A 27970-nucleotide genomic window follows, 5' to 3' on the forward strand; every position below is an offset into this window, starting at 1 on the left:
TTGCTGGGGTGTGGTTGGAAAACAGGTTTTGTTTTTGAATGAATGCCTGTAAAAAATGTCCCTAAACATTTATCTCTTAAGAGTCTTGGTCTATCACATCCCTTTTGGATTTGTTTGTTGTTGTTGTTTTTTTATCTATTTTCTACCAGAAGTAAGGAGGGAGAAAGTTGACATTATCTAGATGGAAAAAAGAAGAATCTAGCATTTGGGAGTTTTCAGCCGGTTTTGTAACAACTCTTCAGAAATTGTCTGAGTAGATTTGAAAGCACTGGTTGCTTGGAGTCACTCCATCTTTAAAGTTTTCAAATATAGTATCCAATGGCTCTTTCTATAAAAATCAGTAAATAGCTCAATATGTGCCCTCTCTTCTAAATTTACTTTGTAACATCAGTAGTAGGATCGCTGAATCACATTTTTGAGACTCTTTCTGATGAGTTTAAATTTACCTTCAGCTGACATTTATTGGCATTGTAATGTAAGGAGTGTATCTCATTTAGCCACTTCCAAATCCTGTGAGATAGCAGTATCATTCCTGTTTTACAAAGGTGACTCCTGAAGCTGAGACAGGTCATTCAAATGGTACGAGGTGATTTATAAGCCTTCAAGCTCAGCATTCCTGATCCAGGACCTGTGCTTGTTTGGCTCTTTTCTATATGTACCTTCTATGAGATCTGAATCCCATAATGTATGAGAATTCAGAATTTTTAGTTATTGTATAGTAACAACCAAAAATGTACAGTCTTATGGTTGAACCTCGTCTATCAAATGGTTATTTTATACCTAATAGAATTCCTTTCAGGATTACAGAAAGGGCTCAATCTATTCATTTTACTGAGACTGAAATATCCACTAATGTCATAGTTATTTAGCTTAGTGACCTAACAAATTAATTCTAGAAATTTACCTTGTAAATTCTTATTCATTGCATTATAAATTAGGGCCTGTAAAAGTGAAACAATTCATTCTCTTCTTTAACACTTATTTAATAAAACAAATTATATTTATAATCTTTCAGGACTATGAGATTATTCAAAAATAATCCTATGGAAAACCTTTCACAATTTTATTACTTTTTAACTTTAATAAACACACGTAATCACATAACTGTACCTGTTGGCATTCTTCAATGAAGAGATTTGGCTTATTTATCATTAGCCATTGTTATGCTATTGAAATACTATTTGTTAAGTATGCCAAACGTTTTGCCTATAATTTTATAGGATGAGAGTTAGATTTTTACGAACAAATTGGTGAATTCTGCATTGATGAGGTTTAACAAATGTGTGAGCTGATGACTCTGCTTGCTGATCAGAATAGTCAGCTCACACATTTATGTCCCTTCATATAAAACAGCCAAGCCAGAAAATGCCTCCTTTGGACATGTGACATATTAAACTCTTCGGGGTGTTTTTTCCCCCCAGGTTAAAATGCACAGTTGGTCCTGCAATGAATGAGCATTTCAATATGTCCATAACTATTTCAAATGGTCGAGGGACAGTGCAATACAGCACATTTTCTTACGTGGTAAGTCTATTACTTTTCTCAAGAAGTAGGATATTTCATTGTTACTTAATCTGTTTAGAGTTATAAAATTAACAAGTTTTGTTTCTTTTTTGTTCTTATCTCTCATCAGGATCCTATAATAACAAGTATTTCCCCAAGTTATGGTCCTAAAACTGGTGGCACTTTACTTACTTTAACTGGAAAATACCTTAACAGTGGGAATTCTAGACACGTTTCAATTGGTGGAAAAACCTGTACTTTAAAAAGGTGTTGTAAATCTGTTTTTTGTTGCATTGGTCATGTAGGATTAATATCTACATCTAACAATTCAAGAAAAAATTATTCTTTTTTATGGGAAAAATCCAAGGTACTTATCATTCACTCTCCTACTGATAAAACTCCTTCCTTCCCAACTTCATCTATTCCCTTTTGCTCATTTTTCTACCTTTCCCTTATTGTTTAATTCTACTTTTAAGTTTTATCTTTCCATTCATCTTCTCTCCTGTTGTACCTTAGTATCCTAGCTATGCTATGAGTTGTGAGATTCTAATAATTGACAATAAAATAAAATAAACATTTCCATCAAGATTTACAATTAGACTAACTCACTTTGGGGGAGGTGAGAAACGTGGGGGAAATTGGGTTTGTAGAGAAGTTAAATTTTTGCTTCTTAGGGTTGAAATAGCACAGTTTAATCAAATACCAAAAGGATGCCATAATAATTACTTAAAATCCTAAAATTTTGACGTTTAGGCTTGCTTAAATAAGACTAAATTTGGAATCTAGTCAAATATAAACAGCCTACATTAGAAAGATCTTTTATCTAGACCACATCAGGAAATTCCTATTTAGGAGTCATTGAGTGATGTCCTTTTGCTTTATGGATATAATTTTCAAATATGTGTATCTTTAATAGCTAACGTTCATTTTCTTCATTTTGTGTGGGTGTGTGTTTATTTTTATACAGTGTGTCAGATAGCATTCTCGAATGTTATACCCCAGCCCAAACCTCTCCAACTGAGTTTCCTGTTAAACTGAAAATTGACTTGGCCAACAAAGTGATTGACAGCTTCAGTTACCAGGAAGACCCCATTGTCTATGAAATCCGTCCAACCAGATCTTTTATAAGGTAAGAAAAATTTCCGATGGATATAAAACTAAGGAACATAAGCCTAGCCGGTATTGCTCAGTGGTTGAGTGTCAACCCATGAACCAGGAGGTCACAGTTCCATTCCTGGTTGTGGGCTTGATTCCCAGTAGGGGATGTGCAGGAGGCAGCCGATCAATGATTCTCTCTCATCGTTGATGTTTCTATCTCTCCCTCTCTCTGAAGTCAATAAAAACATATTTTTTAAAAAAGAAAAGAAGTAACATCAGAATGATTTGGCTGTTGAGTAGCCAAGAGGAATTGTGGTTTTATCTTTTCATTTCTTTTGAAGGCTGCCTTTCCAATTTAGGAGTGAAAACGACATTCTTGTCCTGAATACAGTTTGACTTTATTAATGCTAGTTCATGCCAAGGAACATTTTATCCTATTCTGCTACTTTTTGAATAGATTTCAGTAAAACAGTTTAAGATAGCATCATTTATGTACTTATATTATGTACATGTCAATTCTACAATAACCTTAGTGCTCAAAAGTAGAATCACCTCTATTTCCCCCATTCTTCAGTGTATTTTCTCCTGCCTGCTTTGCATACAGCTAGCTTTTCCCTATATTAGAGTCCCTTTGGGGGGTTTTGGGGGGGGGTTTTTTCATGTTTTTTTTATTAATAAATCTTTATTGTTCAGATTATTACAGATGTTCCTCTTTTTTCCCCCATAGCTCCCCTCCACCTGGTTCCCACCCCACCCCATGCCCTTACCCCCTGCCACTGTCCTCATCCATAGGTGTAAGATTTTTGTCCAATCTCTTCCCGCACCCCCCACATCACCTTCCCCCCAAGAATTGTCAGTCCACTCCCTTTCTATGCCCCTGCTTCTATTATATTCACCAGTTTATTCTGACTTAATTTTTAGGTTCACTTGTTTTTTGTTTGTTTGTTGTGTGTGTGTGTGTGTGTGTGTGTGTGTGTGTGTGTGTGTGTGTGTGTGTGTTTTACAGTAGGGAAAGCTGGGACTGGGTGGGACCACTGTCCTCTGATGGAGAGACAGGGACCCAGAGTCGATACAGCGAGTTTATTTTATACAGCAAAAACCAGGAAGTTTTACTAAAGCCCCTAGGTTCACTTGTTGATAGGTATTTATTTGTTGTCACCTTGTTGTTTATAAATTTTATCTTTACCTTTATCTTCTTCTTCCTCTTCTTAAAGAATATCCTTCAGCATTTCATATAATCCTGATTTGGTGGTGATGAACTCCTTTAGCTTTTTCTTGTCTGTGAAGCTCTTTATCTGACCTTCAATTCTACATGATAGCTTTGCTGAGTAGAGTATCAATATCTCATTCGACCCACTTCAGTCTGCCTTGTTTCCATTAATTCTATCAGTATAGTAACAACAGTTAAGTTCACGCGTCTTTGTTTTTTTGTAGTTTATTTTCAGAGAGAAAGATTTCTTTTGCATATTTGGTGAATAAAAAGACAAATGCATTTTCTTCATTTTATGAAATGTGAATTTTGAAAGTATTTTCAAGTTAAACAAGTTGTTTCCAAAGAACCATTTCCACTGAACTTCCATTGGACTTTGGCTTTGGGAGCAACTTACAATCACTACATGTGATTTGACTGAACGCTCTTTAAATACTCGGTAGGGAAAACCTCTCAATGTTGCTGTTTGTCTGTTTTCTTTTGCCAGTGGTGGGAGCACAATCACAGGTGTTGGGAAAAACCTGAATTCAGTCAGTGTCCTGAGAATGGTAATCAGCGTGCGTGAAGCAGGAAGGAACTTCACGGTGGTAAGTCCTTTGAGTGATGGCTGTGCTTCAAGTTCTGCGTTTGCCTCTACCCCTGGCTTCCACGGTTCATAGGACATTTCAGTTTGCCTTTCATGTTTGCTAGTTACCTTCCTTGCAGTGTGGGCCAAATAGCATTTTTTACTCAACAACTCAAATCATATAGTCTTAGGCTAGCATTGTAAAAAAATACACACGCACGATGTCTAGGTACAAGGGATGATTACTAACTGGAGGCAGTGTTTCTAAAGACAGTCGGTACAAATACAAACCCCGTTATTTCCTGTCTTAGTGAGTTAGGGGGGCTATGGGTGCTACAAAAAATACCATGGACTGGGTGGCCGACACAGCAAACATTTATTTCACGGTCCTGGAGCCTGGGAAGCTTAAGATCGAGGCATTAGCACATGTGCGTGTCCGGTGAGGCCATTCTTCCGCATTTGCAGAAGGCCATCTTCTCATTGTAACCTCACATGAGAGGTAGAGAGAAAGAGAAAGGAAGCTCCCTTGTCTTTTCTGACAAGGGCACAAATGAGAACTTCACCCTCATGACTTCATTACCTCCCAAAGGCCCTTCAAATACTGCCATACTGGGGATTAGGGTTCCAACATACGAATTCAGAGACACAAATATTCAGTTCATTGCATGTTCCTGCCCCCCCTTCTTTTAATGCACCATAGGACATCAACCCTTTTGCTCTAATAAAACCCATGGGTCAAGTCTTCAATCTTGCAGGATCATCCGTTTCTTTCTAAGCGGCAGGCACACATGTTTTCTTACATTCACTTCTTGCCATTCTTCTGTCCCTTTGTTAGAACATTATCAAGTAATGAGGAACAGCATTAGAACACATATGTCCTAGGGCATGTATGTTCTGTGTTATTTCTCTACCTTTCCTTCTTTTATTTGTAAAGCCAATCAGAATTTAACCTAATGCCTTCTTAAAAGTGATGGACCTATTTTGTTCTAACAATTTATGTAGGTCACATTAAAATGGTGATTATAGTTTAGACCTTAAGGAAGTTGGAGTTAATTACAGAGATTTCACATTTTCGTTGTTTTTCTCTCATATAAAATATCGTAATCTAGTTGGGCTGGTGCACTCACTTAGCATGAAAATTCTCAGTGCCCCCTCTCAAGCAGGGTCTTGATTGGGCAGGTGATAGATTGAATTATAGCACTTTCTTTTAGATTACCCATCCAATATTTCTTGAAAACTAAGGCCACAATGTTCTTTAATTACAAAAACCAATTTGGGACTAAAAATGTCAAGCCAGATCACCAAACAATAAGGTCACCTCAAATGAAATTTTTCTTGACCTTCTCAATCAGCCACATTGCATCACCTCTAGAGAGTATTATTAGATTCTTATCAGATTCCTGAGAGATTATACTCCAGGGAGTCACCGTATGAAGTAGACAGCTTTGAAACCAGTCCTCACACATGGCCACCAAGAATACCACTGCTATTAATTTAAGGGACACCAATTCTTCACAACCATATAACATTATTACCCACATAAGAATAACAGTAACCTTCTTTGGTGTTGGCATGTGACTTTTTAAAGTAGAAATCTGAGAAATTATTAGTTTATCTAATTTACACCAAGCCTGTTATTAAAATATGGCTAAATTTTCTTCCTTCTCTCTCACCAGCTTTATAATAACAGGTAGAGCCCCTCTTAGCTTTCTTCATTCATTTGTAACCAAATATTTATTAAAAACCTCCTATGTGTATGACATAAGAGTGGCCTGTCCCAACAGTGGTAGAAGATAAAAATTCTATTTACATATCTGGAATACTAACTGGAGGCAGTTGTTTTATCTACAAACATATTCCTAGTACAATAGAACTATGCATTAGAATTGGACAAGAATGAAAAATTCAGTGAGTCTGTTTGACTATTGTTTGGGAAAACTACTTCATAAAGAGATGTATTCCTTCCATGTTCCCTCTGCTTATAGAATTTGAAGCTGACCATGATTAATTGAACTCATTCATTATTGAGCAATTAAAACTTTTGGTCAGGTCTGATCTATAATAACAAAAGCATAATATGCAAATCAACCGAACAACCAAACAGCAGACGACTGTCCTGACGATCTTCCGGATGAAGCAGGGGCCGTGAGGGTCGGGGCAGCCGTGGCTGTGAGGTCCAAGCCCCTTGCATGAATTTCATGCATCAGGCCTCTAGTTTAGATGTATTGATCCAGCCACAATAATGTTAAGCCCAATAAACTCAAATGAAAATACTAATCACCTAATCACCAAAATGTATATTAATTTGTTTATATACATTATGCCTCAAAAGCCAGTAGTTTATTGTATAGTTTTCAAATTTCTTGTTGTTATATAGAAAATTATTGTGATAGCAGTAAAATCGTTCATTTTTATTTTCAGTATGATAGGAATAAATTGCTTTCAGCATTATACTCTGAATTTAAGATAACATTAAATGATTTTATTTCTATTTATCGGTTTTCTGTATCTACATACAGCATACACTTTAAATGTAGGATAATTTTTAAAATTACTTTAAAAAGAAAGTATCACCCAATTTTGTTTGTGCTTTTTAAAAAATACGTTTTTATTGATTTCAGAGAAAAGAAGGGATAGGGAGAGATAGAAACATCAATGATGAGAAAGAATCATCCATACGCTGCCTCCAGGGCATGTGCCCTGACCAGGAGTTGAATAGTGACCTGGTTCATGGGTCAACACTCAACCACTGAGCAACACTGGCCAAGGTTGTTTGTGCTTTTTATGTATATCCTGAGTTCGTTTTCTGTTTCAGGCATAAGTAAGTGGTTTATCTCCAATTCTACTTATCAAAGAAAAATAAATCAAAGGGGTGTTGTTGCTTGTTTGTCTTTTCCTTGGAGGGAAAAATCTCAACCATTTAACCTTTTTTTAATATTTATTGATTGATTTTAAAGAGAGAGAGAGAAAGAGTGAAACATTGATTTGTTGTTTCACTTATTTATGCATTCACCATTTGCTTCCTGTATTTGCCCTGACTGGGGACTGAACCTGCACCCCTGGCATATCTGGGTGGCGCTCTAACCAACTGAGCCACTTGGCCAGGGCTGCAACCATTTAACCTTAAATGTGTCACTTTGTGTTACTGATTTAGTCTAAGCACAATCAAGAGGAAGCCACATTTTCCAGTTCTCCATAAATCAGAATTCCAAAGGGGAAGATTTGAAATGAGAGATGAAAGGGCATGGAACAATAATAGCAAAGCCTTTGTGCAATAGAGAGCATAGGAAAAGATTTACCAACATAGACTGTAGAGTGAGCAAGAAGCAGTACATATAGCATGGAAGTTAAGACAGTGAATTTCGGAGCCAGTGGCCTACGATTTATGTTCCTTACTCTGCCACGCAACGCTGTGTGACCCGGTCTAATGATGTAAGCTTAAAAAGCTGTTTCTTCACCCATAAAATGAGGGTGATCAGAGCACCTACCTCATAAGATTATTGTGAGAATTATGGGATACCTACCTTGAAAGTATTTTGCACAGAACCTGGCATTCAGTAATTGATATCTTAAAAAACACACTGGTAAAATGGTCTAACTACATAGCTAATTATAATGCGAACCGTATGATGCTTAGCAGTTGACAAAGCACTTTACCATGTAGTATCACACATTGTTAATGACATTTTAAACTTACTTCCTAAATGAGGAAACTGAGTTTCCAAGTAAGGATTTTGCCCTGATTCTCACAACTTGATTTAGAACTGTGAGATAATGGCACAAAGTTCGACTCCCACTCTGTCGTGGCTGCTTCATAAACAAGAAAACGGTCCTTCCAGGAGGCTGTCCTTTTCTTCTAAAAAAAAATTAAGTGATGGAGGGTGAGCCAGCTTCAGATAGATCAACATCGTTTATTCTGAGCAAGTAACACTCTGTGTTTCTTTGAAGATTGCATTGTTTAGATAACTTTGCATCTATTTTGTTTCCAAAAATGTGTTCTTCAACATTACAAAGTTAAATGCTGGTGCGTGTGTTTTTTTTCAAAAATTACATCTTTCTTTCTTTTTTTTAAATGTATTTTATTGATTCTTTACAGAGAGGAAGGGAGAGGGATAGAGAGTTAGAAATATCGATGAGAGAGAAACATTGATCAGCTGCCTCCTGCACACTCCCCACTGGGGATGTCCCCGCAACCAAGGTACATGCCCTTGACTGGAATCGAACCTGGGACCCTTCAGTCCGCAGGCCAACGCTCCATCCACTGAGCCAAACCAGTCAGGGCACATCTTTCTTTTTTTAATTATTGTTTTATTTCTCAGAGTTGACATACATTATTATATTAGTTTCAGGTGTACTATCCCAGAGATTAAACATTGTATAAATTGCTAAGTGATCATCCGACAAATCTCACACCCATCTAACACATACTTATTAGAATACTAGAGGCCTGATGCATGAAATTCGAACAAGGGGCTGGGCCCTCGCAGCCACCACGGCTTGCGTTGGCCCTCGCAGCCCCAGCTTCGTCCAGAAGGTCATCCGGAAGGTTGTCCGGAAGGATGTCCAGAAGGTCATTCAGCTGTCCGGTTTAATTAGCATATTATGCTTTTATTATTATAGATTATTGATTGTCTTCCCTATGCTGTACCTTACATCCCCATTTCTATTCTTTAACAATTGATTTGTACTTCTTTATCCCTTCACCTTTTTCACCCATCCCCCTAACCCCTCTCCCATCTGGCAACCATCAAAATATTCTCTGTATCTATCAGTCTGCTTCTGTTGTGTGTGTTCATTTGTTTTGTTTTTAGATTCAATTATTAATAGATATGTATGTGTTGTTCTTTTTTTAAAGACGACTCTTTAATATTTTATATAGTACTGGTTTGGTAGTGATAAATTCCTTTAGCTTTTTCTTTTCTGGGAAGTTCTATATTTGTCCTTTGAATCTAAATGATAGCTTTTCTGGGTAGAGTAATCTTGGTAGGTCCTTACTTTTCATCACTTTGAATATTTCTTGCCAATTCCTTCTGGCCTGCAAAGTTTCTGTTGAGAAAACAGCTGGCAGTCTTATGGGAGCTCCCTTGTAGGGTACTAACTTCTTTTCTCTTGCTGCTTTTTCTCTTGCTCTTTATCTTTAACCTTTGGCATTTTAATTATGATGTATCTTGGTGTGGGCCTCTTTGGGTTCCTCATGTTTGGGATTCTCTGCACTTCGTGGGCTTGTATATCTATTTCCCTAATCAGGCAGGAAAGTTTACTATCATTATTTTTTCAAATAGGTTTTCAATATTTTGCTCTCTCTCTCTTCTTTTGGCACCCCCATGATGCGAATATTGGTAACTCTCAAAATGTCCCAGAGAGTCCTTACATTATCATTTTTTTTTTTCTTTTTGCTGTTCTGATTGGGTGGGGATTTTTGCTTCCTTATTTTCCTGATCTCTGATTTGATTCTTGGCTTCATCTATTCTGCTGTTGATTCCCTATAATTACTCTTCATTTCAGTTTGTGTATCCTTCATTTCTGACTGGTTCTTTTTTTTATACTGTTGAGGTTCTCACTAAGTTCACTGAGCATCCTTATAACCAGTGTTTTGAACTCTGCATCTATCAGATTGCTTGTCTCCATTTTGTTTAGGGTTTTTTGTTTTTTTCTGACTTTTAGTTCCGTTCTTTCATTTGGGACATGTTTCTTTGTCTCCTTATTTTGGCAGCCTCCTATATTTGTTTCTATGTATTAGGTAGAGCTGCTACATCTCCCAGGCTTGGTAGAGTGGCCTAATGTAGTAGGTGTTCTGTAGGGTCCAGTGGCACATCTTCCCCCATCACTTAAGCTGAGCACTCAAGGTGCACCCCCTCCCCGCCACATTAGCACCCTCCTCTTGTAGTTGAGCCTTGATTGCTATTGGCGTGTCAATGGGAGGGATTTGCCCCCAGGCTTCAGCCACTTACCTCCAACCATGGTGGAAGATGAACTGTTCAGGGGCCTACCCCACAGAGCAGGACTAACTTCAGTGGGGCTCTGGTGTCAGTTGAGTCCACCCCTTGAGTGTGTCACTTGTGGAGGCGGTTGGGTGGTGAGGCTTCAACCTGGACTGAAGCTGTCCACTAGGTGCATTGGCTCTGGGGCCCCCTCGGAGGTGCAAACCCCAAGGTCACCTGCCACCTCTATTCTGCCAGGGGCCACCCAGCATGAACTCCAAAGCTATCTGCAGATGGCTACTACTTGTGCTGGGTTTGGAGGTGCCCTGGTGAGTCCAAATATTATATCTTTAAGTTGATTGCTGAAACAGTGAAATGTGAAAGTTGCTATTGATGTTGTCAAGCCATATTCTGCTTATAGTGGGTAATTGTGTCTTACTATAGGCATGTCACCATCGCTCTAATTCAGAGATAATCTGCTGTACAACGCCTTCACTACAACAGCTGAATCTGCAACTCCCCCTGAAAACTAAAGCCTTTTTCATGTTAGATGGGATTCATTCCAAATACTTTGATCTCATTTATGTACATAATCCTATCTTTAAGCATTTTGAAAAGCCAGTGATGATCTCAATAGGCAATGGAAATATACTGGAAATTAAGGTAAGAATGCTTAAAATATCCTCTTAAATCATCAAGTAGCACTTAATTGACTTTGTAGCTGTGTGAATAGAATTATTGTATTTGGTTGATCAGTATCTTATCTAAGCTCTGAAAAATACATTTTTTTGGCTTAGGACTAAAAGGTAAGTATAATCATGAACTGCTTTGTAAGGAAGCATTTAACAACTTTTTTGTGTTATATTAAAAAGTAGCAAATGTGGGACACAAATCCATTAAATAGCCTGCTGTGGTGCATTGTCTTGTCAGTGTCCTGTATGTATTTTCCTGGGCACTGAAATGAGCTCATTCATTATAAAATAAAAGGTAAGCGCCATGAGAGTAAATGCATCAGTTGTAGTTCTGTACTTCCTTGAAATGCTTGCAATTTTGTGTCTGGGATTAGTCATCTCTAATGTGAAATATAAATGGTGCTGGGTTTCCTCTACCTTAGGAATATATTAGCCTCTAACTATAATGTAATTGGAGAATAACAGATTATCTTTTCTACTACAGCCTGTGACAAAAAAAGAACAGTAAAGCCCAGAGAGGTTAAGTGATTTGACAAGTGATGAAATAGTGACTAGAATACAGCACTCTCCTGTTGCTTCAATCATTTTTACTTCAAATAGGAATAAAACAGGCAAAATGATCAAGATTTTAAGTATCTACATAGCCTTTCACTGGAAACAGCAAACTATTTATCCTTCAACATGTTGTTGTTGTTGTTGTTTGTTTGTTTTTAAATACATTTTATTGATTTTTACAGAGAGGAAGGGAGAGGAATAGAGAGTTAGAAACATCGATGGGAGAGAAACATACATCAGCTGCCTCCTGCACACCCCCTACTGGGGATATGCCCACAACCAAGGTACATGCCCTTGACCGGAATCAAACCTGGGATCCTTCAGTCTGCAGACCTACACTCTATCCACTGAGCCAAACCGGTTATGGCAACATGTTGTTTTTAATATGCTTTTTAATATATATATATTTTAATATGTTTTTATTGATTTCAGAGAGAGGAAGGGAGAGGGGAATTGAGCCCCCAACCTGGGCAGGACCAGGATCTAACTAGTGACCTGGTGCATGGGAACATGCTCAACCAACTGAGCCACAGTGGCCAGGCTCAACATGTTTTTAGACAATCATAATGTTTTCCCTAAAAGATATCCTGGATGCAAATATGAATAAACACAAAGTAAGAGAATAGGATAGTTCTTGTTTAAGTATAATATAAGTTCTCTTAAATCATCATACATTTCTACTGAAATTTTTCTTCTTTTTTGACATGATTTTCTCTGCAGCTAAACCCATGCACATGTTCATACTCGTACAAGTTTACCAACCTCGCAGTTGTGTTTTGCACAATAATTAAGCCCAGAATGAAATTAAACAGAGGCCTGCTTCAGTGAGCAACATGTTTATCACAGTGAAGCTCTTTCATCTGCTTCATTAATTAGTTTTATAAAGGGAGAAAAAGCTTTTATCCTTCACTTTTTCTCAATCAAACTAATCTAGTGTGGCCTTTTGCTTTTCAACAATTACAGTGTTTTCCATTTGAAAGATTCCATTTGGTTTTTCTTGACGAAAACAAGTTTATTTGCAAATATTTTTATACCCAGATAAACTCTATTTTTCCATTCCTGTGTCTATGATGGAAGGATTAGAGATAAATGGTTCTTTATCTATTCGTCCAAGCACAGTCTTATATGGAGAAAACTTCTTTTTCTGTAAATTAAATACCCATTTTTCAATGTCTTACAAAATTGTTGGACCAAGAAAAATATGATTTGACATCCTCCTCAGCCTTTTAAAGCTATTCCCAACATGGCCCAAAGAGTCTGTGGAAACAGGCACAAAACACTTTCTTCTTTTGCTTATATACAGAATGTCTCTTTTTCGCTAACAAGTGTAGAGCACCTCTCATGTCACAAATTGGCAACCTGGGGGAAAGGGGCCAGTTTAGGTATCATGATTGAGTCTTTTCCCATACTTCATTTTCCTTACGTACAAGAGGAAATCTAAAGTATAAGAGAATATTTGTGTGACCGCGATTTAGCCCTTCGTCAGTCTCTGCAGTTGATCACATTAAAACCTCTGCCTCTCTTGGGACAGAAACAAAGGAAAGCAAAGCATTAGAAAAGAAAAGGCCTCTTCTGGACCAGCAGTGGACCGTTTGTATCCAAACAAAGGACAAATAAGCACATTTTACTTAATGGGCTCATTCGATTACCATTCAAAACATTAGTGTGGAGTATGTATCCCGTCAGTGAAAGCACTATGGGGAGAACCATGTGTATAGAGTGGGATTTCCTCCTTTTTATTGCCAGGAAGAGTTCATGCTCCTCCAGCAGCCGTGCATGTAAGAATTCCTTGGCTACAAAGAAAGCGATTGTGATCGTTTCCAGCCCTAGTTATAGGAATTGCCTCCGTCAGCAGTTGGCCCAGTGACTACGCCATGGTGAAGAGGGTCGGCCAAGTTTGGATCAGAGAATGTAATAGAGACCGAGGGTCAGTCACCCCTTAGAACAAAGGAGAAGCCCCATCGACGTGGGAGGTTTGTGAGCAAGGCCTCAGCCAGCCAGCGCCAGTGCTGGACAATGGTCATCACAGGCAGACACCTCTTTGGGAGTCCACGTCAGGGCACAGCGTTTATGTCAGAAGCAGCTCACTTCTGTGTGTCACTGTAATTAATATGCAGTACTTTGACATACATTATTTCATCTGAGATTCATGTGCACCTGTACGTCTTGGGACGTCAGTGATGATTTTCCCCATTTTCAGATAAGTAAACAGAGGTTTTAAAAGATGAAGTGATTTGTCTTGAGTCAACTAGGGCTCATAACTCAAGTTTCTTGACTCCAGAATTGGTTTTCTTTCCACTAAGTAACAATGCTTCTCATATTAACTTTTATTTCGTGTATACCAAAGTATCTGTTATAACAGACTTTTGTCGTATGGTTATACAGAAATCTATACAATTCTCTAAGTGAAGTACCTCTGAACTCTTTACAAATAATTAAAAATCAAATTTTGTATCACTTTGTGTATGAGCATATTTTATGGGACTAGAGAAGTACAGTGTTTAATGCTGGAACAAGGACTGCCTGACACTGCCCTGGGGGTTTGTCTTGTTTGGGAGCGTATTGTATGTATGGTTATAGGGATGCTTCAGAAGTCCAGTCTGAAGTCAGCTGAAATACGAAAAGGGAGGCAGGAACACCAGCCAAGGCAGGGAGCAGGAACTTGACCTCTGACATTGTGAGCACAAGAACAAGGATGGGGGAGTCAGGAAGAAGCCTGTGTCAGTGTTTGGGCATCAGAAGCATCTAGAAGGGGGCATATTTCTGAGCTGACACAGTCTATCAGCTGCCCAGAGCCAGCCAATGATTGTCTTCTTCCCCTTCCAATGATTTTACCTGCAACTATAGGCCCAATCCCAGCCACAACCATTGTGAGGCCAGCTCTAGCTCCAGACAGGATGGTGGTGAAGAGTTCTTTTCTTAGATGTCATTTGTCCCCATAGCAAGATCTATTCTTGCTGATGGTACTCAGAAACTACTATTTCCATGTACTGTACATGTTAATATGCACAAAAATCGTGCACTGGGGAGGCGGGGTTCCACAGCCCTGCCTGCACCCTCTCTCAGTCTGGGACCCCTTGGGGGATGTCCGCCTGCCGGCTTAGGCCCAATCCCCCCTGGAAATCGGGCCTAAGCCAGCAGTCAGACAACCCTCTCACAGTCCAGGGCTCTCAAAGTCCCAGGCCCCTTGCTCCTTACCACCCGCCTGCAGCCGAGGCGGGAGAGGCTCCCGCCACCACCAGTGCACTTGCCAGCTGTGAGCCTGGCTTCTGGCTAAGTGGTGCTCCCCCTGTCGAAGTGCACAGGCAACCAGGGGGCAGCTCCTGTGTGAGGCCAGGGTGGGACACAAGAGGTTGGCCAGTCAGGTAGGGACCGCAGGAGGGCTCCAGGGTATGTCCAGCCATCTCACTCAGTCTTGATCAGCCAGACCCCAGCAGCAAGCTAACCTACTGGTTGGAGCGTCTTCCCCCTGGTGGTCAGTGCACATCACAGCGACTGGTCGACCAGTCGACTGTCTGCCCCCTGGTGATCAGCGCACGTCATAGTGAGCGGTTGAGCTGCCTTAGCATATCATTAGTATATTACACTTTGATTGGTTGAACGGCCAACTAGACAACCAGACACTTAGCATATTAGGCTTTTATATATAGTATGTGTCATGGAGACAGCACCTGTGAAGAAACCTGTTTAATTTTGGTTCACCAAGCTTATTTCAAATGACCTGGGAACTTTCTTCCCATATGCCTGTGAACATTATGCAGACTCAGTTTTGAAGTTTCCTATAAGGGTTCTTTGGCCTGATTCCTAAGCTGAGGGACTCATATCCTCTAGATAAAGTATAAATCTCGCCTTCCAGCCACTACCACCAACTCACTAGTTTCTTCTGCCCATCTCCCTGGACTGCTGTCTGGCTGAGCCCTCCTGCCACCCTGCCCCTCACTGCCTTAGCTAGCTTACTTTCCCAGACTCAGTCTTGTGGCCACCATGATGTATGAGAACTTATAAGACCCCTTCTGTTATAATGCTATTTTCCAAATCCTACCCAGTCCCACTCCCATCCGCTCTCTTCTGTAAACAGTTTAGACATGGGTCCCGGGCCTGAATCCTAGATGGAAACGTGTCATACCTGGCCGGAGTTGGAGAGAAAAGGGAACAAGGAACATCCTATATTACATATTGGGAGTAATTAGTTTTCACTTTAGAAAGGCATTCATTTTAACATCACAGTGAGAGGAAGACACTCTTATCTTTATATTCTCAGTGAAAAGAATGTGCCTGACACACAGTAGATGGTAAGGAGATACTGTATCGAATGGAATTTTATTTGCTTCATGACTAAGTCCTTTCTTGAACCTTATTTCTCAAAGTGTAAAGCAGGAATGACAATAACAGCTACCTCAGGAAGATGTCTTTACAACATAAAATGAGATCATTATACTTCTAAATTGCTATGTGTGTGTAGGGGATTAAAGACCAGAGAGTTTCTTCTATATTGCTTTATTTAAAACTCATATACTGCCATTTCAGTGACTGAAAAACTTAACCAGTTTTGTAAGTGTGCTCTTCTATTTAATAATACTTAATATTAAACAATGAAAAAGTAAATGGTAAAGCTTCTAAAAATATACCTTTTTCCCACGGCTCCATAAAGCTATGTTTATTTTAAACGATAAAAAGTAGCCTATAGCTATTCCTATTTTTTCTGACACAGGGCAGGGTGGCAGGAGGGCTCAGCCAGACAGCAGTCCAGGGAGATGGGCAGAAGAAACTAGTGAGTTGGTGGTAGTGGCTGGAAGGCGAGATTTATACTTTATCTATTACCCTCTGTTACAGGGTAGTGGGCTGCCAATATCACTCTGGTGATATCTTGGGTTGTAGACGTTCAAGGTAAATACTGAACATACAAAGCTAATAGTAATTTCTTATGTAAGCCACTGCTTACCATGTGTTCCGTGGCAGGCACAGATGAAAAGGAGTCAGTTGTGTGGCTGTGTGATCTGTTTTTGTTTTAGAGAAGCCTTTATGCAACCTCCAAGGAGGTCCTGAGCCTAAAGGGAGTGTTGGAAATGTAAATGCAGTGTGTTCCTCCCTTCCCCCAGCTGTTGCTGTTCTCTAAGCAAGCAAGACACATTTTAGTCATTCTCTCATAAATCAAGTCCTCCAGCTCTTTCATCTTTGTTCTTCATCATTCCCTGAGTCCTCCAATGTGCCTTGGCCCTCCTCAGCCTAACCAGCAAGTTGTCATTTGAAGCCCCAAAGTGACTTATTAGATTTATGTGCTTCCATGTTGAATTGCCCCTCATGGCTGGCCTGGTTCAATGGAGTATGTAGTGCCCCTAGAAATAGTATAAAGGTAGAGTTTGTTTGTCTCTCTCTTTTCTTAAACTCCAGATTCATGTTAGAAAGAAGTATTTTCTTGCAAACTTCTTTTCCCAAAGTAATATCTGACTTACCAGTCTGTGAAGATCCACATGAGACAGTGTAGCAGTTTGCTGGGTATTAAAGGTCATGAAAAGCAGAGCAGCATTTGCTGCAGCTATTACTGGCTGCTCTTTGTTCCTAAGAAAAGAAGTAATGTGTTTTGATATATTTTTCTTCCAAGAATGGCTTTTTAATAAATAACTGTACTCATTAATAGTTGAGGAGAGATCGCCCCTCTGTTTTCACTTCTTTCCCGTGCTAATGGTTGGTTTCTTCAACAAAACATTAATATCTTACAAATGCCTGATGGAAACTTCAGTTAGCTAAATATGTCAAACTGAATAATTTTTTTAAATCCTCATGTAAATATATAATTAATTGTTCAAAGTAATGTAGCCATGCTCTCAAATCATAAGGAGGGTCACATGACATCTTACAGGAATTCCTTTAAAAATAAATTCACTTCTGTATCGGATTTAACTGTGCGAGAAGGATGAAAAGAAACTGCCCAACTCAAGGACGACAGGAATAAATTAACAGATGAGTTAAATCAGAGTCCCTCGATGCACCAGTATTTTATAAAATGCTCCTTGTGATTCTAAAAGTGAAGCCAGAGTTGAGTTTCCCTGCATTAGGCAGCACAACAGCTAAGTCTCTGCCTTGCTTCCTTTTTATCCAGCCATCAATACCCCCTGAAAGCATGAATGGGGTGATTATGGCGCAGAGGGCATTAGATGTAAGGATGTGAACCAAAATTCTCTTTCCTTTTCCCTAACATCCAATTCGATGGAAAGCTACATGCTGTGATTCCTAAACAATTAGTGCCCTGAAAAGATCATGCTTTCTTTCAGCCACCCAAGTTCCCATGAGACGAGTCTCATAAACTGAGTTTCATGTGCCTTGGCAAACAGCATGGCCTGTGTTTGCAGTATATTAATGTTCCTTCACAATTGTTAGTATTTCCTGCAAAACTGTGAAGTGTTAACAGCCTCTTTTCTTTCTTGCAGGGCAATGACATTGACCCCGAAGCAGTTAGAGGTGAAGTGTTAAAAGTTGGAAATAAGAGCTGTGAGACTATCTACTTAAATTCTGAAGCTGTTTTATGTACGGTCCCCAATGACCTGCTGAAATTGAACAGCGAGCTAAATATAGAGGTGGGATTCCTGCATTCCTCTCATGATGTAAATAAGGATGCTGGTGTAATTATGTCACTCGCAAGCTTAAAATAAATCATTAAACTCATCTGTGTGTTAGCTTTGGCTCATCAGCTCAGCCTTGATTCTTGGTTGTTATTTTAGAAATAGTGAGGTTTTGTTGCACTGTCTCCTTCCCAAGCTAGAGGCGGGAGATCTCAGAAGTCCTTCCCAGCCACACTACCTCTGCGTCATGCCATACTCTTGCCAAAATCTGGTCTAGGCATGAATAAGGACATATCTAAGATTTCCCCTGCCCCTACCTCTGACCACCCTAGGCGGCCAGATCCAACATACTATTGCCTTCCACGGTGATAGCAAATGCATGGGCCTCATAAGCAAAAGAATATGTATGTATGCACTGCACAAAATAAAATAGAAATTAAACTATTTTTACAGTAACTTCTTCATGTAAACAGCTAAATTAATAACCTGGAATCAGAGTGAATGATTTTTTTTTTGCATTTTTTTTTTCTTGAAGAGCTTTATTGAGATTAACTCGCATACCATACAGTTCACACATTTAAACTGGTTTGGGGTATATTACATTATTAATATTTTAAACTTGTAGTAATATATATATATATATATATATAACAATTTTTGCCATTTTAATCATTTTTAGTGCACAATTTAGTGGCATTAATTACATTCATAACATTTTCCATGTAACCACACCACTCGCTAATTCTAAAACGTCTTTTATCACCCCAAACATAACGCTGGAACCAGTAAGCAGTATGTCACATCCCCTCCTCTTTCCCAGCCCATGGTAACCTCTAACCTACTTTCTGTCTTTACAAATTTGCCTGTTCTAGATATTTCATACAAGTGAAATCATACACCATTTGTCCTTTTGTGTCTGGCTTATTTTAAATATATTTTTATTGATTTCAGAGAGGAAGGTAGGAGCGAGAGAAACAGAAACATCAATGATGAGAGAGAATCATTGATTGGCTGCCTCCTGCATACCCTCTACTGGGGATCAAGGCCGTAACCTGGGCATATGCCCTTGACCAGAGCCTGGGACCCTTCAGTCTGCAGGTCAATGCTCTGTCCACTGACCCAAACCGGCTAGGGCTCTGGCTTATTTTATTAGCATGTTTTCAAAGTTCATCCATGATATAGCATGTGCCAGAACTTCATTACTTTTTAAGGCTGAATATTCCATTGTATGGATATACCACATTTTCTTTATCCAAGAATGAGTGCTTTGTAAAGGGTTCCTAAAATCTTCTAAAAAGTTATGAAATGGAAAACTACAAAAAAATTAGAAAGTTAAGGCTGAATTATGAGATCAGAGTTTAGAATTTAGAAGGACCATAAATCCTGAAAATTATATGATGTTAGAGCTGGAAGGGACCTCAAAGATTTCCTCTATGTATCAAAACTGATATTGAGATATTTTAAGGCTTTATTGTCCCATAATATAATGATTATTTACTTCTTATGGTAAGTGTCCTTTGCCCTCTTCCCCACCCTGTAGGACAGAATTAATATCCTGTTGTCTCTGTTTTTCACTATTTATTTATACATATGTGGGATATATCATATTGTATTATAATTATCTGTTTATGTGTTTATCTCCCTTTTATATCTCAGTTCCTTGAGATCAAAGATTGTTTGTATTTATTTTGTATCCCTAATACCTAGTTACGAGTACAAACAGCTAAATATCATATAAGTCATTCAGAGATCATTAGCCCCTCCCTATTGAAACACTGAAGCAGAATTGAGGAATGTCCTATTACTCTGAAGGCAATCGTGCCACTTAGGGAACAGCAGTAACCAGGTGGCGTCTGGGGCCCACAGAGACTGCGCTTCCACCTGTGCGGTGTATTTTATAGCTATCTAAAGTAGCCAGCTAAATTCTGGCGCTCCTTTCTCATTTTCAGTGGAAGCAAGCAGTTTCTTCAACTGTCCTTGGAAAAGTGATCGTTCAACCAGATCAGAATTTCACAGGCTTGATTGTTGGTGGCGTCACAATATCAACAATACTCATACTATTACTTGGGCTTTTCCTGTGGCTGAAAAGGAGGAAGCACAGTAAAGGTACATTTTTTTAATTGTTCATTTTAAGGAATTACTTTAAGAATGCAGTCGTTACAGTTTAAAGGTGTAAGTTCATGTGTGCTGTTGTATCTGCAATCCATAAAACCTATGAATTCTTGCCCGTCAGTCGAGGTCTGCTGTGACCCCTGGTAGCCAAGTCTTTAAGGAGCTCTTTCTCTTCTCTCCATTTTAAGATCCGGGCAGTGATTTAGTTCGCTATGATGCAAGAGTACACACGCCTCATTTGGATAGGCTTGTAAGTGCCCGAAGTGTGAGCCCGACTACAGAAATGGTTTCCCATGAATCTGTAGACTACCGAGCTACTTTTCCGGAAGGTATGTTCCAGTTTATTGTTCTGAGAAATACCTCAACATACACCTCAGCGGCTTTGTGGCATTGTTGTTTATTTTGAGGTTTGCCCTTATATTTTTATAAAAATATAAAAGAAGTATTTCTTTCTCTTTTTTTGGCCAAGAAATTATTTAATTTGACGTGGAATTACTGGGCTCTTATTTTTAAATGTACTCACGTATACATTATGTTAGATTTTCAGTCTTTAAGCTCTCTTCTCACAAAAAGGTTAATTTTTATATTTCAAGTACAGTTCACATTCAATATTATGTCAGTTTTAGGTGCAGAGCATAGTGGTCAGATAATTCTATACCTTCTGATGGGATCCTCCCAATAAGTCTAATACTCACCTGACACCATATCGTTATTACAATATCACTGACTATATTCCCTATGACTGTATTTTGCGTCCCCATGACTGTTTTCATAACTTCCAACTTGTACTTCTTAATCTGCAAGATTAATTTTAAAATCATTTGAGTAAAGGTAAGGTGTTTGTCATCTCAGTGCAACATTAAGAAATTGTGAAGTGCTCTTTAACAACCCAGGAAAAGATAAAATATAAAGTTTATATTTATTTATTTTTCTTTAAATATAATTTGGCACTGCTATATTTTTTGACCTCAAAATGTTGATCCTCAAACATTTAAATTACAACGTTAGTACTCCTCTGAAGGATTCTCCGTGAACTGTTAGTACACAGCCTTTTCCCCACAACACTCCAGGACTGCAATATATTTTTTAGTCTTATCCAATAAAAACCTTCATGCATGCGATTTAAACAGGAGGGGCTTACCATCATCGGCTTTGCAAAACACTAGGCCTAATATTGGTTAGGCTAACCAGCACATTTCACAATGTTTTGTTTAAAATCTCCTGGTAAAAAGCAAAATGCCTGTATTGTATCTGCTCCATTATCTTTAGAAGTTACAGGACATGAGTCAAAGACAAGGATTTCCCTGGTTGAATATTTACCACTGGACAAATAAAATGAGTCACAGACAGTGGTGGATACAGGAAAACTTAGAAGTTGTTCCTCCAAACAAGTACAAGAGCAATAAGGCAGTTAACATTTTAACTTTAAACCTTACTCTCTCTTATATTTTGAAGTTTATATTAGTTCTATAGAGATACACATGAATATTGCCTCTGTCCACCTGATTCCATTTGCCTTTTTAAAGAATCCATGCGCTGCCCTGGCCAGTGTGGCTCAGTTGGTTGGGATCACCCCATGTACCTGGTGGTTGCTGGTTCAATTCCCAGTCAGGGCACGTGCAGGAGGCAGTCATTCCATGGTACACTCTCACATGGATGTTTCTCTCTCTCCCTCCTCTCCCTTCCTTTCCCTCTAAAAATAAATTTTAAAATCTTTTTTTTATAAATGCATGGCCTTAACAACATGGACAAATCAAATCCAGTTTATAGTTTTGAAATTTAGACCTATTACTGTCTTACCAGTGACCCAGTGCACAGATTCATGCACTTTGAAAGGAAATTAATTAGAAGATTCGTGCAGTAATATGTTACTGCAAAAAATTACATGTCAAAACAGTCTATGTAATATAGTATTATAAAATTAAAATACAAAATATTTTAATATGTATCACGCATGCACAAGTCAACGTTTATTTTTAAATTGTCAATGTGCATCATATGTATCGGCCGGTCGGTCAGACAAACAGATGGATGGACGGTTGGTCACTTAACCTTTTATATATATATAGATAGTATTATAAAATTAAAATACAAAATATTTTAATATGTATTGCGTATGCACAAGTCAACATTTATATATAATGAAAAGCCTTGCTTGAGGTTTACTTTTCATATACTATATTTTTAAACATGGGAAGCTGCACAAGTAGTCTGCCTTGAGAAATGTCTAAGGAAATGAGAATAAACAAGATGTCAAAGTTAATGCTTAATCTATTTAAAGAAAATTTATTAAAAACTTTATTTGTATGCCAGTATCTTTTCCAAGCTTACCATTTTTATTAAACTAGTTCCTTTGTAAAGATTCTTCCTAGCCTCACTCAATGATAAAAGCATCATTTCTTTAATTTTAAAATTCAGGATTCATTATTAATTCCATTTGCTGCCCCTGGTAGAGTCCCCACAAGTGAGGTTCTGCTATTGTTTTCTAATAATCCTTCTTTATCTGGCAGATCACTATCCTAACTCATCTCAGAACGGATCATGCAGACAAGTGCAATATCCTCTGATGGACTTGTCCCCCATCCTCACTGGTGGGGACTCTGATATGTCCAGTCCATTACTGCAGGATGCTGTCCACATTGACCTCAGTGCTCTAAACCCAGACCTGGTCCAGGCAGTCCAGCACGTAGTGATCGGGCCCAGCAACCTGATAGTGCATTTCAATGAAGTCATAGGAAGGGGTAAGTATTTCCACTCAGCTTTTTTGTTGGACACAGTTTTCCAGTAAGCATTTTATCTTCTGCCTGTGCAGATTAGGAATTTAGACAATGGGGAAAGCAACTGACAGAGCGGTGATAAGGAGTGCACTTGATTTCTGTCCTGCAGAAAAACAGGTCTGCAAATAATATCCGTGGGGACTGGCCCCTGTTTCTGGAGGCCTTTTAATAATCTCCCGAACCTACTAGAAAATAAATCATATTCCTTCCTCACCTTTTTCACAATTAAACTATAATTTCTTAAAAGATACCGTTTACTTCCTTCTAAAACATCATTCTTTTACATTCCAGTATTTTTCACTCGTCTCCCTCCAGTCTTCCTTTGCTCTGAGAACAGGGACTATTTGAAGTCCTTGTTTGTAAGAGTTACACTGCTGGACAGCATGAGAAGATGGGGAACGTATAGCATTCTCCTGACCTGAAACATTATATGCCATATCTACGATGCACTCCAACTTCTTTATACAAAAAGGAATATTTGTAGTAAGCCAGACAGAGCAATAACAGCTAGCACACAGTCTTGAAGGAAATATTTATCAGGGAGAGGAACCACGCAGAAGCCAGGAAATGAACTCCACTCTTCCCTTTTTTCTAAAAAGCTTTTACCTTTGGTACTGAATGGCCTCTGGTCCCCTTTCTTCAGTATGTGCTGCAGGAGGTAGCACAGGCACGGGCACAAGCTGCCAGGACCGTTTGCCTCCTAGGAGCACGGGGCCTTCCCATCCTCCTGTGATGGCACCCACACATTCCTCTATCACACACTCCAGATTTTTTCCTGCTCCCCCTTCCTAATAGTAGCTTCGCTGTTAATAAACATGTTTCACGTCAGAGTAATTTAGAGTGCTGTCACTAGCCTATAAATTCCAGTAATTGCGCCAGTGTGAGCATGTAGCCTCACTAATTATGTTCTGATTCTATGCGTTATGAAATTAGATTTTTTTTTATTTTTATCATGAAAGGTGCTAAATGGCAATTATTGCTTTTATGTAGTAATAATCACTAATGATTCTATAAATATTAACTGTTATTGATATGTGCTTCCCTGGTAGAATGTGAGCCCTTGAGATCATAGGTTTTATTTTATTTTTTTTTCATCTTTGCACCATAAGAGGGTAGACCAATGCCTGACACTCACATATGAGGCATTCAGGGAGTCTTGTCTGGCTACGTAAATTAATTAATGGGTGACTTACACAGCTATCAGCCATTTGGCACCTCTGCGGAAAATTACTGCCACTGGATGAAAGGCTACTGTTGGGAAGGTGATGTGGCTGAAGCCAGAGAGAACTGGATGAAGTGACTCAGAGTGAATTTGCTTCACTTGAGTAATTTCCTTTCAGTTTCAGCCAACTTGGGTTACATATTAACGGGTGACTAATGGGGGAAATCCTTATTCTATAATGCTTATTTCTAATGATAACATTTTTACTTCATTTCAGTTTATTGGAATATAGGGAGCTTCTTTTATTTTATTTCTTCATGTAGGCAAAACTCTATTTTCATATTTAAAAGATGATATTTGATAAATTTTAAAATTATTTTTAAATAATACACAGTTTTTCTTGTATTATTAATTATTGTATTACTAGAGGCCCGGTGCACGAATTCGTGCATGGGTGGGGTCCCTCTGGGTGGCCTGCAGGGATCGGGCCAAAACCCGCAGTCCAACGCTGCCTGCAGCTCCTACCTGCTGCTCCTGCTCATCCCAGCCCCACCACTGTGCCTGCTGCAGGCTCACACCCAATCAGCCCTGATTGGGAGTGGCTCGTGCTGCCACAGCAGCACTCGCCAGCCATGAGCCCTGCATCTGGCACCTTCCCCAAGGGGAGTGGCCTGCGGGATCAGGCTGAAACCAGCTTTCTAACATCCCCTGAGGGGTCCCAGATTGCAAGAGGGTGCAGACCAGGCTGAGGGACCCCACCGGTGCACGATCGGGCCGGGGAGGGGCTGCGGGAGGGCTCCAGGGCGTGTCCAGCCCATCTCACTCAGTCCCAATTGGCTGGACCCCAGTAGCAAGCTAACCTACTGGTCAGAGCATCTGCCTTCTGGTGGTCGTGCATGTCATAGTGAGCGGTTGAGCAGCCTTAGCATATCATTAGCATATTACACTTTGATTGGTTGTTTGGTTGTTCTGCCGTTCAGTCTATTTGCGTATTACCCTTTTATTATATAGGATTTTCCATACAAACAACTCTGAGCCTACTTTTGTCCCACCCTGCATTCACACACACACACAGACACACACACACACACACACACACACACACACAGTTAATCAAAAGTAGACAAAATAATGTACTTTTTGGTCATGTACAAAAAAAGGAAATGAAGATCACGAAGTGCCTAGTAAATAATTATTACATAATTAAAAGTAATGCAGCACTAACCAAATACCTTCTTTCATGTAGGTCATTTTGGGTGTGTATATCATGGGACTTTGTTGGACAACGATGACAAGAAAATTCATTGTGCTGTGAAATCCTTGAATAGTAAGTCACATTTTATTTATTTTTTATTTCAGAGTGGGAGAGAGAAAGAGAAACATCGATGATGAGAGAGAATCATTAATCGGCTGCCTCCTGCACACCCTCTATTGCACCCAGGCATGTGCCTTCACCAGGAATCAAACTGTGACCTCCTGGTTTATAGTCAATGCTCAGCCACTGAGCGACATGGGCTGGGCGGTTACTTTTTATTTAACATACACTTTTATGATTTGCAAACTAATAGTTTATAATGAAATGTTGATTTTCACTTTCCCTTGTGGAAAAATCAGCTACTTCTGGAATTATGGATCTATTGCTAAAAATTTGCTCTAAATTCCTATTGAGATATCTCCTCAGAAATTATCTGAGGGCCCTCCTAAGTGAGAGTGCAGGAGAAATGAGTCTGGGATGAGCTGAGTTTCACTTAACTATGTTTGACTTATAATACGTGTTTTGTAAGTGACATTCATGGAAACTATTGGAAGCATGTTGGCACATACAATAATAATGACTCATTTTACCCAGAGGCATTACTATAATTATTTGTTTAACCACAACCTCTACTAAAAAGATTTCTAAAAAAAATGAAATAAGACAAACAGGCAAAAAATATGTTGGCAGAAAATTGAAAAGTTGTAAATGTGGTACTATCTCACTTATCTGCATTTTTGCGGAATGAGATATTCCACATAAACAAACTTCCTAAACAAGTGAAACTTACCCTCCTTTTAATGCTAGAATTTTTTTTAGAATTTTAGTGGTTATTGGGAAACTCTTTTTTAAATGGAATGCAGACTCTGTTTGAAAAATAGGCACTGCTTTCAAGCATAAACTAAGACTTTACCGATGACCATAATTATAGCATAAATTACTGTCTTGTACAACCCAGTGTTCTCCTCATACTAGCATTTCCCTGGCTCCACCTTTACAGACAGGTCTCACATGTCAAGTCCATGTGCTTGCCTTTTTTGAATTTCCAAATTTGTGCTTACAATTTGCTGCATCCTGAAAAACGTTCACCAGCTATATCACAAATTTATATTGGAATAATAAGCTTAAATGCACACATGAAAGGTTTTCCTGCAAGATACATGATTGTCAGAACTATGTCAGCCTTTTTGACATGTAAATCTTCATGCTAAGTAGTGTTCTAGATGGTTGATTTTGTTGAAAGTCTGATCACAAGGTCATTAAAGGGACAGTTTATATAAAACCTAACTACACCCTGGATGGCTTATGTATGATTTTCAATACATTTGCCTCACAGGAGAACACTACTGCCCATTTACAAAGAACAATCCTATCACCAAGGAATCTTTCTCTGTTCTGGAGTGATCTCTTAGCCTTCCTGGTTCCAGAATGCATTGTGTTTGTAAAATATATATATATATATCATCACTGAGAATGATATTAGTCAGATTAGTAAATTAAAGCTTATTCATTCTTCATTAATGCTGACTCGTGTCAAGCCCTCAGGCCCTCTATCTGGAAATGGTTAGAAACTATTAGAACCAAAAAAAAAAATGTCTGCTTATATATATGACCACCATTGATCTTCAAATCCACCCAGTCCAGGGGTTGGAACACTATGGGCAGCCGCCTGTTTTCCAAAATAAAGTTTATTGAGACTTAGACACTTTTTCCCTGTGGCTGCTTTTGCACGGCGATGGCCAGAGCTGAGCATTTGAAACCGTCTGACCCACAGAGCCAAACAAGGTTTACTATCTGGCCTGACAAAAACGTTGCCAACCCCGGCCCTTCACAGTCGCTACAGAATGGACTGGCCAACTTTCCTCTCCTTTCCCGTATCAGACAAACTGACCGCTATCTTACAAACATGCGTAAAGGTGATGACTTGAAAGCACAGTGCGGGGTGACATCACTCACACAGACGGATTGTAAAAAACACTCTGAGGATGAGGCAGCGGGACAAGGTGGAAACCTGTGGTTTTATTTATTTTTATTTATTTATTTTTAATCCTGCGGTTTTAAATATGCTGTTGCTCTCCTTATCTGAGCATGACAAAGTCCTCGTTGTTCTGTAATGAAATCAATGTCTCCGCCACTGGATTTCTCAGGAATCACTGACATAGGAGAAGTGTCCCAGTTTCTGACTGAGGGGATCATCATGAAGGATTTTAGTCACCCCAACGTGCTCTCGCTCCTGGGAATCTGCCTTCGGAGTGAGGGGTCTCCGCTGGTGGTCCTGCCATACATGAAACACGGAGATCTCCGAAACTTCATTAGAAATGAGACTCATGTGAGTATAGTAGCTAGCTCCCTGACCTGTAAACTAGCTGTCGGCCAGCCAGTCTTCCAAAATGTGCCTGTGTTGAACCTTTTCAAAAACGCTTTAGCCAAAGAAGTGCATGTAAAATGTTAGCACCATTCAAATGTACGAAAGCTGGTTTAGTTCACTTGTACCTGAACATTCTCTATCCTGGTGGGAAGACAGTGATACCTAGAAGGGTTTCCCCAGGGGCAATGAGTC

The 27970-nt window shown here is 39.1% G+C and overlaps 1 protein-coding gene across 6 annotated transcripts in view; it reads left to right on the forward strand.

Annotated features, from left to right (window-relative positions):
* Positions 1-27970, forward strand: part of MET (MET proto-oncogene, receptor tyrosine kinase) — a 142042-nt gene that overhangs the window by 100215 nt on the left and 13857 nt on the right. For 4 of the 6 annotated variants that reach the window (XM_059711620.1, XM_059711619.1, XM_059711616.1 and 1 more), the window contains 11 exons: positions 1422-1524; positions 1634-1770; positions 2471-2632; positions 4299-4398; positions 10742-10960; positions 17973-18119; positions 20054-20210; positions 20405-20545; positions 22727-22957; positions 25402-25482; positions 27558-27739. In XM_059711620.1, coding sequence (XP_059567603.1) covers positions 1422-1524; positions 1634-1770; positions 2471-2632; positions 4299-4398; positions 10742-10960; positions 17973-18119; positions 20054-20210; positions 20405-20545; positions 22727-22957; positions 25402-25482; positions 27558-27739 — 1660 coding nt within the window. The remainder of the gene's footprint in view (positions 1-1421; positions 1525-1633; positions 1771-2470; positions 2633-4298; positions 4399-10741; positions 10961-17972; positions 18120-20053; positions 20211-20404; positions 20546-22726; positions 22958-25401; positions 25483-27557; positions 27740-27970) is intronic. The other 2 variants (XM_059711617.1, XM_059711618.1) reach the window with 2 other exon arrangements.

Source organism: Myotis daubentonii, chromosome 10 (assembly GCF_963259705.1).
Source record: "Myotis daubentonii chromosome 10, mMyoDau2.1, whole genome shotgun sequence".
Classification (NCBI taxonomy): domain Eukaryota; kingdom Metazoa; phylum Chordata; class Mammalia; order Chiroptera; family Vespertilionidae; genus Myotis; species Myotis daubentonii.